The 14,485-nt window shown below is 45.9% G+C and overlaps 1 protein-coding gene across 1 annotated transcript in view; it reads right to left on the bottom strand.

The window, feature by feature from the left end:
- LOC138575680 (nuclear receptor ROR-beta-like) overlaps nucleotides 1–14,485 on the bottom strand; it is a 131,363-nt gene that overhangs the window by 14,777 nt on the left and 102,101 nt on the right. The window contains exons 7-8 of the mRNA XM_069649501.1: nucleotides 12,211–12,318; nucleotides 8,619–8,729 (exon numbers count right to left, since the gene is read on the bottom strand). Of these exons, the coding sequence (XP_069505602.1) occupies nucleotides 8,619–8,729; nucleotides 12,211–12,318 (219 nt within the window). The remainder of the gene's footprint in view (nucleotides 1–8,618; nucleotides 8,730–12,210; nucleotides 12,319–14,485) is intronic.

The following is a 14,485-nucleotide window of genomic DNA, read 5'->3' as shown; positions in this document are numbered from 1 at the left end:
AGTTAGTAACGCTTGAACTGGTGGATTGAGAAAGGGCTTTTCTTTGAGCAAGTTGTCCTTCGCCCAACAGCGACAAGCTTGTACTAGGGTTAGCTAAACAACCACTAGATCTTCGCAAAGACTGCTTGCTTGAGACCATTGTTTTGCTAAGCACTCTTGCATTGGGTGCATGTGCAGCCATGTGTGTGGAACTAGGTTAATGCATGAGGCCATCATACCAAGCAGGCGTATGGTCTTCCATACGGTTATCTGGCGACCGACTAGATAGTGAGGTACTTGAAGCAGCATGTTTTGAACTCTCTTGTTTGAGGGGAAGACACCCTCCTCTTTTGTCTTTATGATTGCTCTCAGGAATTGTTTTGTTTGGCCTGGTATGAGGTTTGATTTCTTCTCGCTGATTGAGAATCCCAACTGGAACAGAAGGTTGATTGTTTTTTGGGTGCTGTATTTGGAAATTTGAGGAGACTTCCCCTGTTATTAGCCAGACATCTTTTTAAGGGTACACTGGGATTTACTGTCTGCGTAGGTGCGCCGCTACACCGCTAGTACCGTGGTGAATACCCTTGGCGCTCAGGCTATGCCAAAGGGGAGCACTTTGAACTGGTAGTGTTCTCCCGCTATTTGGAAACGCAGATATTTTCTGTGCGCTGACGTACAGTGGGTCAGTAGGGGCCGGCCTGAACTCCTTTTCGATGCAGAGTTAACCGCTCTGGTAAGATCTGGTGTAAAGAGGGAAGGCTGGATGTGCCTTTGGACTTATTGCAGGAGGGGGATAAACTGTGTAGCGGATTTCTTGTCTCCCAGAATATCCTCCACAAAATCCTTGTCAAGGTGTGCCTCCTGGGTGTCAATTCTGAAATGCTGGGTGGCCCTGAGGAGCAGCTTGTTATACGAGAGCTAATTGTCAATCAGTGAATCACCCACTGGCTGATCCGGGGACTGGATGATGCAGATGTCCTCATCATCATCAACATCATAATACTGGTCCTGATTATACTGGTCCCCTTAATGCCCCTGGGAACGGGGATCTTGCGAACCTGAAGGGTCTACAAAGTAGATTTCTTGAGAGAGGTCCTGGGATTGAGGAGTGGCTGGAGGTGCTGGGCTGAGGGGTGTCCAAATGAGGAATCTTCGCAGGTGGTTCATCCCTGGCTACCCCTTCCTTTTGTGTTAAGCACTGGCGTTTCTAAATTCTTCAGGTTGTTGGTCCAAAAAATCCACAAAACAGGAAATCCTCCTCATTACCCTATCAAAACTCTCTGGGGTCAACTGAGTTCATTTGGGAAAGGCTGAGGGGGTGGGAGTGTCTTGCAAGGGTGTAGGTTCCTTGTGACGTAGGGCCCCTAAAAGGGTCTCTTTGGAGGGAACATAGCCGCTATCTTGGGAGGTAGAGGTCTTGGAAGGTAGGGGCGTCGAAGATTTGAGTGTCTTCGATGTTTTTGACTGTAGAAGTGTGACTGGGACATGCTTTTTAATGAGTTCCCTCATTTTGGAGGTGTTAGCAGTGGGTGTCAAAACTCCTTTTGACGCATGCCTTTTGGCGCAATCAAGAAGTGCCTTTTTAGGCACAGTGTCTGAAACGGGCCTGGTCGGTGCCTGTTTCAGAGACCTCTAATGCGGCGAATGTGAACGCGATGGCCCAGAGGATAGGGGTGACTTGGAGGAGCTCTCCTTAGACACCACGTGGCCATGATCGGTCGATGACCTTCGTTTGGCCTTGGGATGTGTGTTTAGTGTGGCGTGAGGTGTGAGTGCCTTTGCCGCCAGGTGATTTCACCATCACAGGACCCCTGGCCTGTGATTCCTTCGGAGTATGATTGCCGTGAGTGTCACTTAGGATGTTGATGCTGCCCTCACTGGATTCCCCCTGCCACGTCTATGGAGGCCTCAGCCTACATGGCTTGGCTGGCCAGCGCTTGGTTTACCGGTCCTTCAATGTTTTCGAGCAGAAAAAGTTGCAGGACTTGCAAGTCTTTTCGGGGTGATGCCAGAGACTGCACACCTTGTGCATGTCTTTCCAGGGGTATTTTTCTGTTGCAGGAAGGGCAGAACTTAAATGGTGTGTTCTCCATATTGAGTGGAAAAGACAGACCTGGAGTGGAGTGTCTCAGTATGATGAACGCAGAGCCTCATCACGCTCCTTGTCATTGATTATTAATGTGTCACATGTAAAAGTCGTTCCTTCAGAGTTTTAGAAAAGGTACAAAGGGAGATGCCAAAATACGACTATAAGGAGAGTATACTAAACTGGTCAAAATGGGGAATATACTGGGTTTGTGCTCACTGGTACTATACTGCTTTTGGCAAATTGTCACACCGGCAGTATAATGGGCATGCCAAACTGGTAAGACACTACATTTTCAAACTGCAGATATACTGAGGTTCGCAAACTAGGGATATATATCAACATGGTGAAACTGGGTTTACATAGAAATTGTACCAACTGTGAATGTCAAACTAGGATTATAATGGAGCTTTGCAAACTGGAAGTACAGTCAGGTGTGCAAAAGGGGACTAAGACTGGAAATAAACAGATTTTTTCCAAACTGGAATCTTTTTGGTATTGCCCATTAGTAAATTGGGTGCGTTATGGAATTGTTTAATTGCACAGTTGTGCACACCAAACATTGTGCAACAGTCACATGGTAGCATGCTGAAACTTTACAAAATGGGCATACGCTGAAGAGCGAGAGTGTTCTGCAATCATGCATGCTGGCATTCTGTGGTATGGTAAAATAAAGGGATTGTCAAACTGGGACTATACTGGGTTATTGCAAACTGGAACATTACCAGAGTGCAAAATGTGACTATACAGGGGTTGCCAATCTGGGATTGTGCAAACTGAGATTATATTTAGAGAGTTAACCTTGGAATACCAGGGGTTGTCAAACAGGGATTGTGGAAAATTACGTTATAATGGGATGATGAGGAAACATTTTGCACAGTGAGGTTATACTGGGATGGTCATCCTGGAAATACACTGGGAAGGTTAAACCAGGAGTATAATGCGATTGGTAAACTAGGAATGTATTTGCTGTTATTTATTGGGCATTTATAAGGAACACTTTACAACAAGAAGAGTGTTTCTAGGCGCCACAGGGCAAAAGGGGCAGGGGACAGGGGATGAAAACACCAGTAACGGTCCTACTTGACATTCGGATCGTGCAAGTGCAGGAAGAAGTGCTGGGGGACCGGGAGTGGTGGAGGGGAAGGGGGTGGTGGGGACTAATACAGTGTACTAGATGCAGGGGGTGGATGGGGGGAGGGCCCGGACCAGGGGCAAGACAAGTGCTCGTGGGAGAGGTTAGGAGAAGCCACTGTCTAAGTGCAGGAGCGGGGGGTGATCACCCTCCAGGCTGATCAGGGAAGAAGTCAGAGGAGGGCAGTGCTGATTGGGGGGGTGCAGGTGGAGACTGGTCAGTGAGGACCTGGTTCACATTGTGACTCATAAGTGTACCAGGCCACCAGTCTCAGCGGCAGGCAGGGGCATTTATTTATTTAATGTATTTCTAACGCACTGTAACGAGGCCCTCAGATATAGAAGCGCAGGGACAGGAAACGAACATACATATAACAGAAAGAAGAAAACAGGGACTAAGCAGTGAAAGGCAGCAGGAAAAAACCAATAGGAAGTCATTCAAAGAGCAGCGTCTTCAATCTATGTTTGAAGGAGACTATAAAGGTTCAGGCTCTTAGATCTGGGGTCAGGCATTCCAGAGACGTGGCGCTGCTACAGAAAAACATCCTTTTAGTACCAGTGATAGTTATTTGATCTAAAGGTTTGCCTGGCAGGAAGCCAGGCCAGCTGCCTCACAAGATATGCAGGACTTTTCCTGAAGAGACAAGCATGGGTGGTGCAGCGTAAAGAACTCAATCCGGTTATGGATTGGAAGCCAATGTAGTGATCTCCTTGCACTTGACACATGGTGCGATCTCTATAGGCCAATGACCACTCGGACTGCATTATTCTGTATAACCTGCAGATGGTTGAGCCTCACTTTTACCCACATCCTTTAGGAGGCTGGAACAATAGTCAAGATGGGAACCTATGATGGAACAGGCCAATGTGGCACTACCAGCTGAGTCAAGAAATGGTCTGATTTACACTATGAGCTTGATGTAATATGAAGAGTATGAAACAATGCTGCTGATATGCACTTTCATTGTAAGCTCTTAGTCAACTACAACACCAAGGGTTTTTACTTTAGGTAGGGCTGCCAGAAAACATACTCTGCGAGTTGAAAGGAGCAGTCTGCCGGGTTCATTTTACATAGCTTGGGCGCAGTGCCGACAATCACGATTTCGGTATTGGCGTTGTTAAGAGCTAGTCCATTTTGGAACATCCACAGATAGGTGTTGTTTATTGTCAGTGGGGGTCATTCCAAATATGGTGGTAGCCATGGAGCAATTAGCTCCATGGCTGCCCCCCATACCGGTACCGACTCCGGTTTGGTTCAATGGGGACTTACCGATCCATTCCGACCCTGGAGGGACCGGTAAGTCCCCATTGACAAAACCTTTCCCCATTCCCATTGATTCCCTACAGGGCTCAATGGGAATGGGGAGGGCGCAAATAACGGGCTCGCGAATGGCAAGCCCGTTATTTGCGCCATTGGTCCCCTAACAGGACCCGTAAGGTACGTTTGGTCTGACCAAACGTACCTTACGGGTCCCATTAGGGGACCTCGGAATTGGGCGGTAGGGGATTACCGGCCCCGGTCTCCTTACCGGTGCCCGGTATCCCCTACCGCCCGACTCGGAATGACCACCCAGTGTGTCCGAAGCATGATTGCCAGTGAGGAGAATAAGGGGCTGGGTGTCACCCACATAACACTGGAAATGAGGAGACAAGGTAGAAATCGAGGAAGGAAGTTCACCAATCCAATGCAAGGTCCGTGATACCAAGGGTGTCGTGGAGCCGCTTTATGAGGGTGGCATGATTGTCTGTGTCAAAGGCAGAGGAAAGATTGAAGAGGATGAGAACAGAGGGTGAGTTTGTATCAAGGTTTGAGAGCAGGACTTCATGGGTGTTCAGGAAACAGTTTCTGTGCCTCTGGATGTTCTGAAGCCAGACTGGTGGTCATGGAGGCAGCCAACAGATTCAGTGTGGCTGGTCAGTTGGGAGATGACCAACTTTTCCAAGAGTTTACCCCGGAAGGGGGTAATGGAGCTAGGGTGATATTTAGCTGGCCAGCAGAGGTCAGCAGACAGCTTTTTTAGGAAAGGGTGCACAAGAGAGTGATTGGGTGAAAGTGGGAAAGAGCCAGTGGCAAAGGAAGGGTTACAGAAATCAGACAAGGCAGGAGTGAGAGCAGAGATGTTGTCCTTGATAGTTTTGGAAGAGCAGGGAGCACCTGTTTGGAGGAGACTTTATAGAGCAAACAGCCTTAGAGAACTCAATCGGAGCTATGGGTGAGAAGGAGGAGAATACAGGGGAGGGAGAAAAAGGTGCCAAAGGAGGCTCGAGAGTAGGAAGGAGAGTAGGAAAGGGGGTGGAGGAGAGTGAGGACAGGATGTCCTGGGTTTTGGTAGTGAAATGGTGGGCTAGTGCAGAACAGATGGAGATTGCAGTAGGATTGATGAGTTCCTTACACATTTTGAATATACTGAGGTTTGCCAAACAAGTCGTATTTTCTAAACAGGGAGTGTACTGGAGGTTTCAAACTGCCAATATAATGGGCCTGTGAAAAATGAATTTACTGGGGCTGTCCAAATGGAGTATACTGCAAACTGGGTGCACACTGTGTTTGTTGTGCTGTCCCTGTTTGGAGATTGTTGATCTGTTCCAGCTGGGGACTACTTTTATACCAGGTAAACATTGCTCATTGTATCGCCATTGCATTGACCACATTTGTGCTGCTCTTTGCACTGCCAGAATAACAAGAGCTACAGGAGCATTAGGGCCTGTGAAATTCTGCTGCTTGAGCTGGATTCAGTTTCAGTGCTTATGTCGTTTCAAATGTTTCTATAGTATCAACGCTCAGATCAGACATATTGTCACAGGGGCTCCAACTAGCAATGCACGTGCAATGACCCAATGTGCACTCGTAGCCAGAACTCCAGGTAAGATTTTGCAGTGAGAGTATTTTAATCCCTTTTTTTGGGTTGTAAACAGAGGTCAAGTCCTAAAAATTAAAGTGGGGGGACTCGTCAAGAAACGCAATGGGATGTGACGTCGCCAGAAATTAGCACATCAAGGTGAAATAGGCACATTCCATTAAATTGGCTTTGCATAACCACCCAATTTGAACAGGAGGAACGGCATTTGCCTTTCATAAAATTCACATACACACAAAACCAAGACAGGATATTTTCTTCTAATAGTGTTTTTGAAAACATTACATTAAAAGGTGTGCATGTTTTAAACTGAAGAACCGCTACAAATGTTTTCCCTGGGACTCGCAGCACCGAAATGGGATATTTCATCTTTAGTTGGTCGTTATCATTCATCAGGTTATATAGTGCAGTGGTGAAGTGTCCGCCTACAAACCTGGCGACTGCAGTTTGGTCCCTGAGGTTGGCTTTAATTCATAAATTCAAAGAAGACATCCAATGTTTGTCTTTTAGCTGGGGGGGACTGAGTCCACCCTCTGATTAAAGTGGGTGGAGTCCGACCCCCGCATGTACCCTTGACTTGTGCCCTGGTTGTAAAAGGATTTTTTAGGGAGTAAGGAAGTAATTTCCATTTCCAGTGGAGGGATTTTTGAGCTGGTAAAATTGTATTGTGACAATAAAACAAATAGCTTACTGTAGTCTGTTTTTGTTTGCACCTAGTAGTTCAAGAAAATCAAAAGAATCTATATTACCTCAAAGTTCCTCCTCAGATCAAGAAGTACTAATGTTAAAGCTCCTTCCTTTGGCGCCGTTCTGCTGAAACCATTAATATGCATATATTTGTTTGTAGAATGAATCCGAATGAACCCGAGGGTAAGGTCCTACATGTCGATCAGTCCCGATTTCCATCCTTTCCTACTTATGGGAATTATTTTGACTCCTCACATTTTTCTTTTGGGGGATTTCTCTGTTTTAGGGAGTAGCTAAGGTTGCTGGTACACCACTTATCTGTATGGCTGGTCTAAGCGTTGGCAGAAAGACAGGAATTCTGCAGGTGTTAAGGCTGGCACAATCACCAGATGTGGTGATAGAGCCAGGGATTCCATCCATGCAAATCCTGACATTGTGCCCGCAAAAAAAGCAAACCATTTTGGGGATTGTACTGGCACTACGACTCGTGCAAATCCAGTCAATGATCAAGCCCCAAGAACAACCCAAAGTGGGCCACTGCCCAGCATTGCGACGAGTAACCTAAGTGCGCCAAAGAAGGAGTTCATAGAGGGAAGATATGCCAATGGCCTCACCTAGACATTAGGATGGTTGGGGATGGGGAGGGGTGTGCCTGCATGTCCAGCAATCCCATGCCAGCCTGCAAGTCAAACGCTGTCTTTGCCTGGGGTGGAGCATTCTCCATGGGGTCCTCTACAGGCGATAGTTTTGCTGACATCCAGGTCCGAGGCCACTATTGGGAGCCTAGGTCTCCTTCTTTTTGGGCACTGGCAGAAAAAGGTAAAAGGTGCTAGGAGAGGGCAGTCCACGGAGGGTAATGATGGGCAATGGAAAATGACGAAAACCGGCCATCACGAGCTAACTGACCACAAAAGAAATGAGCAATTGCGTGTGTTAAGTGGTCATAACTTAAATTAGCAACGTGTTTTGAAGATTTACTGGGCATCAGCAATGACGTCAGAAATGGCACAATGTAAACTTGCACTTTTCTGCTAAGTGGACGTTAAGGAATTTGATAACTTATAGATCCAACTATGTGGTATCTTACAGCGGCACTAGCACTTTTATTTTTAATGGTCTTTACTATCACAGTGTTTGCAATTTTACACCCCTCTGAATAACAGATGTTGCTATCGCCCAAATGAATGGGATTTAATGGAATTTCAGTGTATTGACCTTGCAAGGAGGAAGGACACTGTCTTTCATCAAACCTGTGCCCTGCATCATGAGCACAGATCTCAACACTGTGCACTTTAGGGGGACCAGACGTCACGGCTTTGCCGGGAGCGTCCAAGAAGTGAGCCCTGCGTTCTGAGAAAAACCTGCCGGGTTTTGGGGAGAGGGTGGTGTGACCTTGCAGAATCCCATCTGCGACTGCAGTGGGGGTATGTCTATGCCCTCCGATCTGGGTGTAAAGCACAATACTCGTCAGATAAATGTTCGGTAATTTAAAATGTACAATTAAGACATCCCTGGGCGGGCTTGAACCTGGAGCTTAAATCAGCACCCTTTCAGTTAGCACTACAGCCAAGCGCATTAATGATTGTGCTACAGAGGCTGCTGTGGGAATGGTTGCATTGCCAGGCCAGGAATAGCAATCTGAGCACAAGCTCCTTGATGTCTAAGATTCTCCCCAGTCACAGCCAAATGTGCACAGTTTATCCTTCGGCGGAATGTCTAGAATCCCCTTTTCCCACTACTGGAGTATAGTCCTGGCACCCGCTGTCACATTACAGTCCTACTTTAATGTTGGTGAAAGTCTGTTCACCCTATGCTTACTTCACTAATGTATTTGACTGGATAGATTCCCAAATTCCGACTCCCAATCGCCTTACCTGGAGAAAGGAGGACGGTGGCCGTGAACAGTGCAATCTCCTCATCCGACAGCTGGAGCCGACACAGGTTCCTCCCCAGTTCGAAGATGGTGCTGATCAGATCGTCACATCCTACAAGACACAGGAGACATGATGCCACGTCAAAGCTATGGTGTAGTGAGGATAAAGGGTTTACAGTGAAATCCTTCAAGCCCCCTTCTATTATCAACAATAATAGGTCTCAAATAGGGGGACCCTATCAAATGACCAAAGCATCTTTCTCCAGGAACACGCAACATGCTCAGGGGAAAGTCTGTCCTATGTTTTTGGGCAGGCGTGCAGATAAGCTAAATCTTCAGAAATCGAGTCCTTGTAGTACTTTGACATTTTTGAAACTATTCAGCTTCATATAGACTGACGTTTCTGTATATCATGCTATTTTGTCAAGACGGGATCAAACCCAGAAAAGCTAATGCCCTGCGGCTCACACTGATGAGATGGGTACCTGGTAAACTCTCCCTAACATTTGATGATAAACAGACTGTATTTCTAACAATAGCTTTATTCGTTTACAAATAATTCTTAAACAAAGTCTACATACTTGCCACCTGAGCGCTAACTTGGGTTGTGTAAATGCAGGAATATTGCAAATCTGTGAGGCAGGGTTGTAAGAGAATCTAGAACGTTCTAGCATCCATAGATGTGGCTTGTAGCTATCAATGAACCGAGGAAGTGCCTGTTTAACTTGTACATTATAAGCCTAACAACAAACTGGACTAGAGAAAACGAGGAGAGGCGCGTGAATATCTTAGATTTGCACCTTCTACAGTTGATTCACAGAGCCTAACGTTGGAGCAAATCTGGAGATAGCCGGGACATCTCTGAGATGCCCTGGAGCAAATATTTAGGAATCACAGATGCCTGGAACATCTCTGAGATTCCTATGTATCGTTTGGACTCAAAGATGCCTGGAAATTCTCTGAGGTGCCCTGGAGCAAATCTTTGGGAATCACAGATGCCTGGAACATCTCTGATATGCCTTTGAGCAAATCTTCGAGAATCAAAGATGCCTGTAAATCCTCTGAGATGCCCTGGAGGAAATCTTTGGGAATCACAGATGCCTGGAACATCTCTGATATGCCTTTGAGCAAATCTTCGAGAATCAAAGATGCCTGGAAATCCTCTGAGATGCCCTGGAGGAAATCTTTGGGAATCACAGATGCCTGGAACATCTCTGATATGCCTTTGAGCAAGTCTTCGAGAATCAAAGATGCCTGGAAATCCTCTGAGATGCCCTGGAGGAAATCTTTGGGAATCACAGATGCCTGGAACATCTCTGATATGCCTTTCAGCAAATCTTCGAGAATCAAAGATGCCTGGAAATTCTCTGAGATGCCCAGGAGGAAATCTTTGTGAATCGCATTTGCACCTGAGCATCTCTGAAATTCTCCAGGCATATCCATATTTGCTCCCGTAGCAAGCTTTGTGAATCAGATATAATGAAGTCGGTTCAAATCTGGGATGCTCATGGGCATCTCGTCATTTGCGCCATATAAATCCTTTTGAATCACATCCTATAGGATCACAGACTGGAAATAGAAGAGGAAGCAGAGTCAGTGCTTGTTTCAGAAATGCATTCACAAGATGAGTGCCAAAACATTGCTAATGACGGCCAGCTCTTTCCTATATGTTAATTGGCAAACGTGGATTTAGCAGTTAAGTCTCTAGGCATGTAGTACTGTTTTAGAAATTCTGTCAGCAGCATCATCCACAGTCCCTAGCGGACTGAACGCAGGCACACCCAAAAGCTGTACTGACACCTGGAAGCACTAGATGATGCTCTAAGAGGGACCTACAGTTCATGTCGCGGGCCAGGGTGACACTCGAATGCTTGGATTATTACTACAAGGTACGTAAACCAACCGCGTGGCTACAGAACGATGGGCCTGATGAAAGAGCCTACCTTGAGGATCTTGTTTCTGTAAGCCAATTACTGTAGGGCTTTGAGAGTACCAGGGCAAATGGACTGTGTTCTTTCAGATCTTCACCTAGATGGAATTCCAGAAGAATTCAGAACAATTCCAATATGTATTTATCAACATGGATGTGTTGGCGGGATTCTGCTCTTAATACAAGAGTAAAGTCCTGCTCGCTTCTAAGATCAGTGACACAAAACCGTCTCTAGTGAGTAGCATCGATAAGTTACAAAACAAAGTCCACTGCAATGTCATGGCAATGGAGTTCAGTTTTGTGTACTGGGGTTTTATAGTCACATTGTGTACTGATAATAATAGTGTTTAATTCACACCACAGTGTGTCATTGCTTTGTTTGTTTGTTTATTTTTTTCTATGGCGCACCCAACCCGAGGGTAACTGGGCGCCTTGCATGTTAAAAGGTTACAAGACAACTTTAAGCGTGCAAACTGCACTTTCTGGTGGGCTATGAAGCTGTGCTAACCCAACGTTTCTACATAAACACCCCAGAAACTTCATAAAGCCCCTTTTGGAGGGTTGTTATTATCATGAAGGACCAAACAATTGCCTTATTAACACTATCCCTAAGGGCTTCGCAGGACTGGCAATGGCAGTCTGGGCTGCAGACCTCAAAGTAAAGCTGACCTGCCATGGAGCCAACAATACATGGCAATGCAGAAAAGACAAGGCTATTAAACAAGGAGGTAAACATATTGCATTGTATGAATGTAGGTTTCTTGCATTCTAGGCTAAGCTAGAAACGGTCTCGTTGTTGCTAAGGGAACCCTGGTCTGCTGATCACTAGGTACTAGCAACCACTATTGCCACAGAGTCCAAACAGAATCATCTTAAATCGCATCCTTCCAACAACATCCAAGCATCTGGTTGGCCACAAATGGCTAATGCACATGGCATAGGTTAGCTATGAACCTCCCTAAACATATCCACATTTCCCAGCTCGCAAAACTCTTCATTGGCTTCCTATAAAATCTAGAATATCTTTTAAATTGCTTACCATTGGCCACAATGCTCTATATAGAAAAACCTACATTTATCTAACAAAACCTCTCAAATGGTATAGTCGCCTATTACGATCTTCCGATAAATATTCCATGTTTGCTGCCATATCCTCGGTCAAGTACAGTCCAAGCAATTAAACTTTGGAACCGCTTATCACTTGATCTGTGGAAAATTGGAGATCTTTTGAAGTTTCAAAAACACATACAAATGTTCTTATTTAAAAATAAAAAAGTTTCCTTTCCTGCAAATAACATAAGTATGTGTGCTTAGATACTGCAATTAGGCCTAAACCGGGCCCACCTAGCCTGCTATAGGAGGATTATGATACGATCCAGATCACACTTGGATAGGGTAATTTGCAAGCCAGCCTACAACAGCCACGATGCATTGGGTTGAAAAATGCCAAGCTCATTCGCTGAAAACTTCGGAATGACCATAAGCACAATATGGACTTTGGGCTGTATTGATGTAGAACAAGATAAATTGATGGAGATGGAGCACAATTTGCCTGGTGGTTAAAACTCCAATCTTATATCGGCCAAAATGGCTACCGAGACAGCAATATCTTTCAGGTTTTGCAAAGGTTTCCGCAAGCGAAAAGAGAATGAACACATCTTACCTAGGGATTTGAACATCTGCATACTTCCGAATTTCCCTTCAAAGAGGACCGTGTTATTGATAGGGTTGAATGCTCGGACCATCCGGATCAGAAGGACCTCCAGGCAACCTAATGCAGAGACAGACAGACGGCAGAGGAGACGAGGAAGTGGGAATGGGGTACGGACAGGGCCCGATGAGTGGTTCCATCATCCCAGGACAAGAGCAGATAAGGTTTAAATTTTGTGTGTTAGAAAAGTAAACAATAAAAAGACCACCACCCGCCAAAAACAAACGAATAGGTAAACAAAATATAAAATGTTCCATTTTGAATGATGGCAGAAATATTTCACAGAAAGAAATATAACCGTCGGAACAGAACCCAATTAACGACAACAGAAGAGAAAACAATATTTTTTAGGTAGGAGGGCGAGAGGGGAACATTGACAAGAAGAGAAGAGGAAGAAAAAGAACTTTGGTTAGAACTCTGGAGACAACATGGACACAGTAATCAGGACACACAATAATCAGTTACTCCAGGTTTGAAGCCTATTCAAGAAGGTCATTATTTGCTTGCTCATTTCATCCGCCCACAAATCAACCCTGGTTTCTGCCAGCCAGCAACCTTTGTTAACCATCTCGGTTTGTGTATGGTACAGCATCTGTCACCGACCTTCTCTGTACTCTGTGAGAATGTGAGGGCATCTCCTACCCAACCACAGAGGAATGCCAGGTTGAGTCACTGGAAGTCTCTCGAGAGACTGAAAAACAGTCTCAAAAGCGAATTTTACAAAGGATGACATGTTTATGGTAGCCACTGGCTGATAACCCGTCTGTACTGCTGCCAACCCTCTGTGCTGCTGGAGGTGCTGCCTGTGCGGTGGGCGCTGGTGCTGTGGCACAGGAACTGCACTCCATCACTCAGGCCGTGGAGGGAGAGGGGTTTTGACTCAGGCTCTGCTATATGGGTGTCTGTGCACTGAAAATAGTATGGAAGAAAGCTCTGGATATTCCTGAGTGTAATCAGTGCAACCATTGGTTGAATAGAATGGGCTACAAAGGGCCTTCCTAGTAAAACACCAGATGTAAACACAGTTTGCTTGGATAACCGGGAAATACCACTGTCTTATCCAACTACTTGTGTACTAGTGTGAGGGTAATTCACAGCCACCATTCATTAAGGACCACCAGCTCTGCTCCTTGAGGTTCACAGACATGCCAGGCGCTTATGGATCTCCACAACGTGACTACCGACATACCTGTGTAAGATTTGCATCAATGCATCTCAAATAACATCTACATACATTGTATTTAAGTATATGTTCTGGGTGACCTGCATCTAGTGAACATGTGCTGTGTGCTCAGTTCACACCCACATGCTACCTTCTCAGTATCTCACGCAGCCCAGATGTTATCCATTCTAACTAAACCGTCCTCGGGTGCCTGAGGATCAACTGAGCATGGAAGGGGGTGACATAGGAAATCCGGGAGGCTGCCGGGGTTGTGATTGGTCTTTCACGTGTATGTCTACACAGTGGAAAGGGTCACAAACAGGATTGTCAGGAGAACCCCGGAAGTGCTGTCGTGTCCTAACTCCTAACTTGGGACCGAGAGTAAGTCTCACTGTAACCTTCCGACTCTGATGTTCCTCCAGTGGCACTTGAACCCTGTGCCTCACCGGAGGCAGGCTGAGGTGGATACAATGGTAGTAGGGTAAAGAGATTCTAGTTTGCCTATGCAAGGAGTGCTAGCCGAAACAAGAGGCAGCACTCATGGGTTCTTGGTGTCGTGTCATCTGGTCTACAGCGCAGTCCTTTGCTACCAGCTGAGAATACTTTATAGGCATTTTAACTCTTTGTGCTGAGCCAGGAACAAGGTGAAGGAGAGGCAGTTCTTGAAGGAAAGAAGCATGTGGCCGAGTGTAGCCTCCAGAAAGTGCATTTGCCAGAAGAATGGAAATCTCTCACAGGTATTGGTGAACCAAACTTGGGACTCCCCAGCGTTTGCACCCCATCATCATCTACTGGCACTTATGAACCTCCGGTGGAGTTCAATCTCCAAACCCTGCCAAATACAGCCTGAGGGATATTGATTGCTGGTATCAACACACCTGGGAAGGCTTGCAAAGGAACACCTATAAACTCCAAAAGCCGATCACTGAAGTACGTTGCCTAGAGGAGGCTGCCAACGCAGGGCCTAAGGGTTCACTATCCAAATGGACAGCAAGAACAGGAGGACTCTGGGAAGAAATTGGGATTTTATATCCCAGATGAAGGGGAAATATGAAGAAGTGAATT

This window comes from Ambystoma mexicanum, chromosome 1p, assembly GCF_040938575.1.
Source record: "Ambystoma mexicanum isolate Mex_15411 chromosome 1p, UKY_AmexF1_1, whole genome shotgun sequence".
In the NCBI taxonomy this organism is placed as follows: Eukaryota; Metazoa; Chordata; class Amphibia; order Caudata; family Ambystomatidae; genus Ambystoma; species Ambystoma mexicanum.
This window is presented reverse-complemented; position numbering and strand designations above follow the sequence as displayed.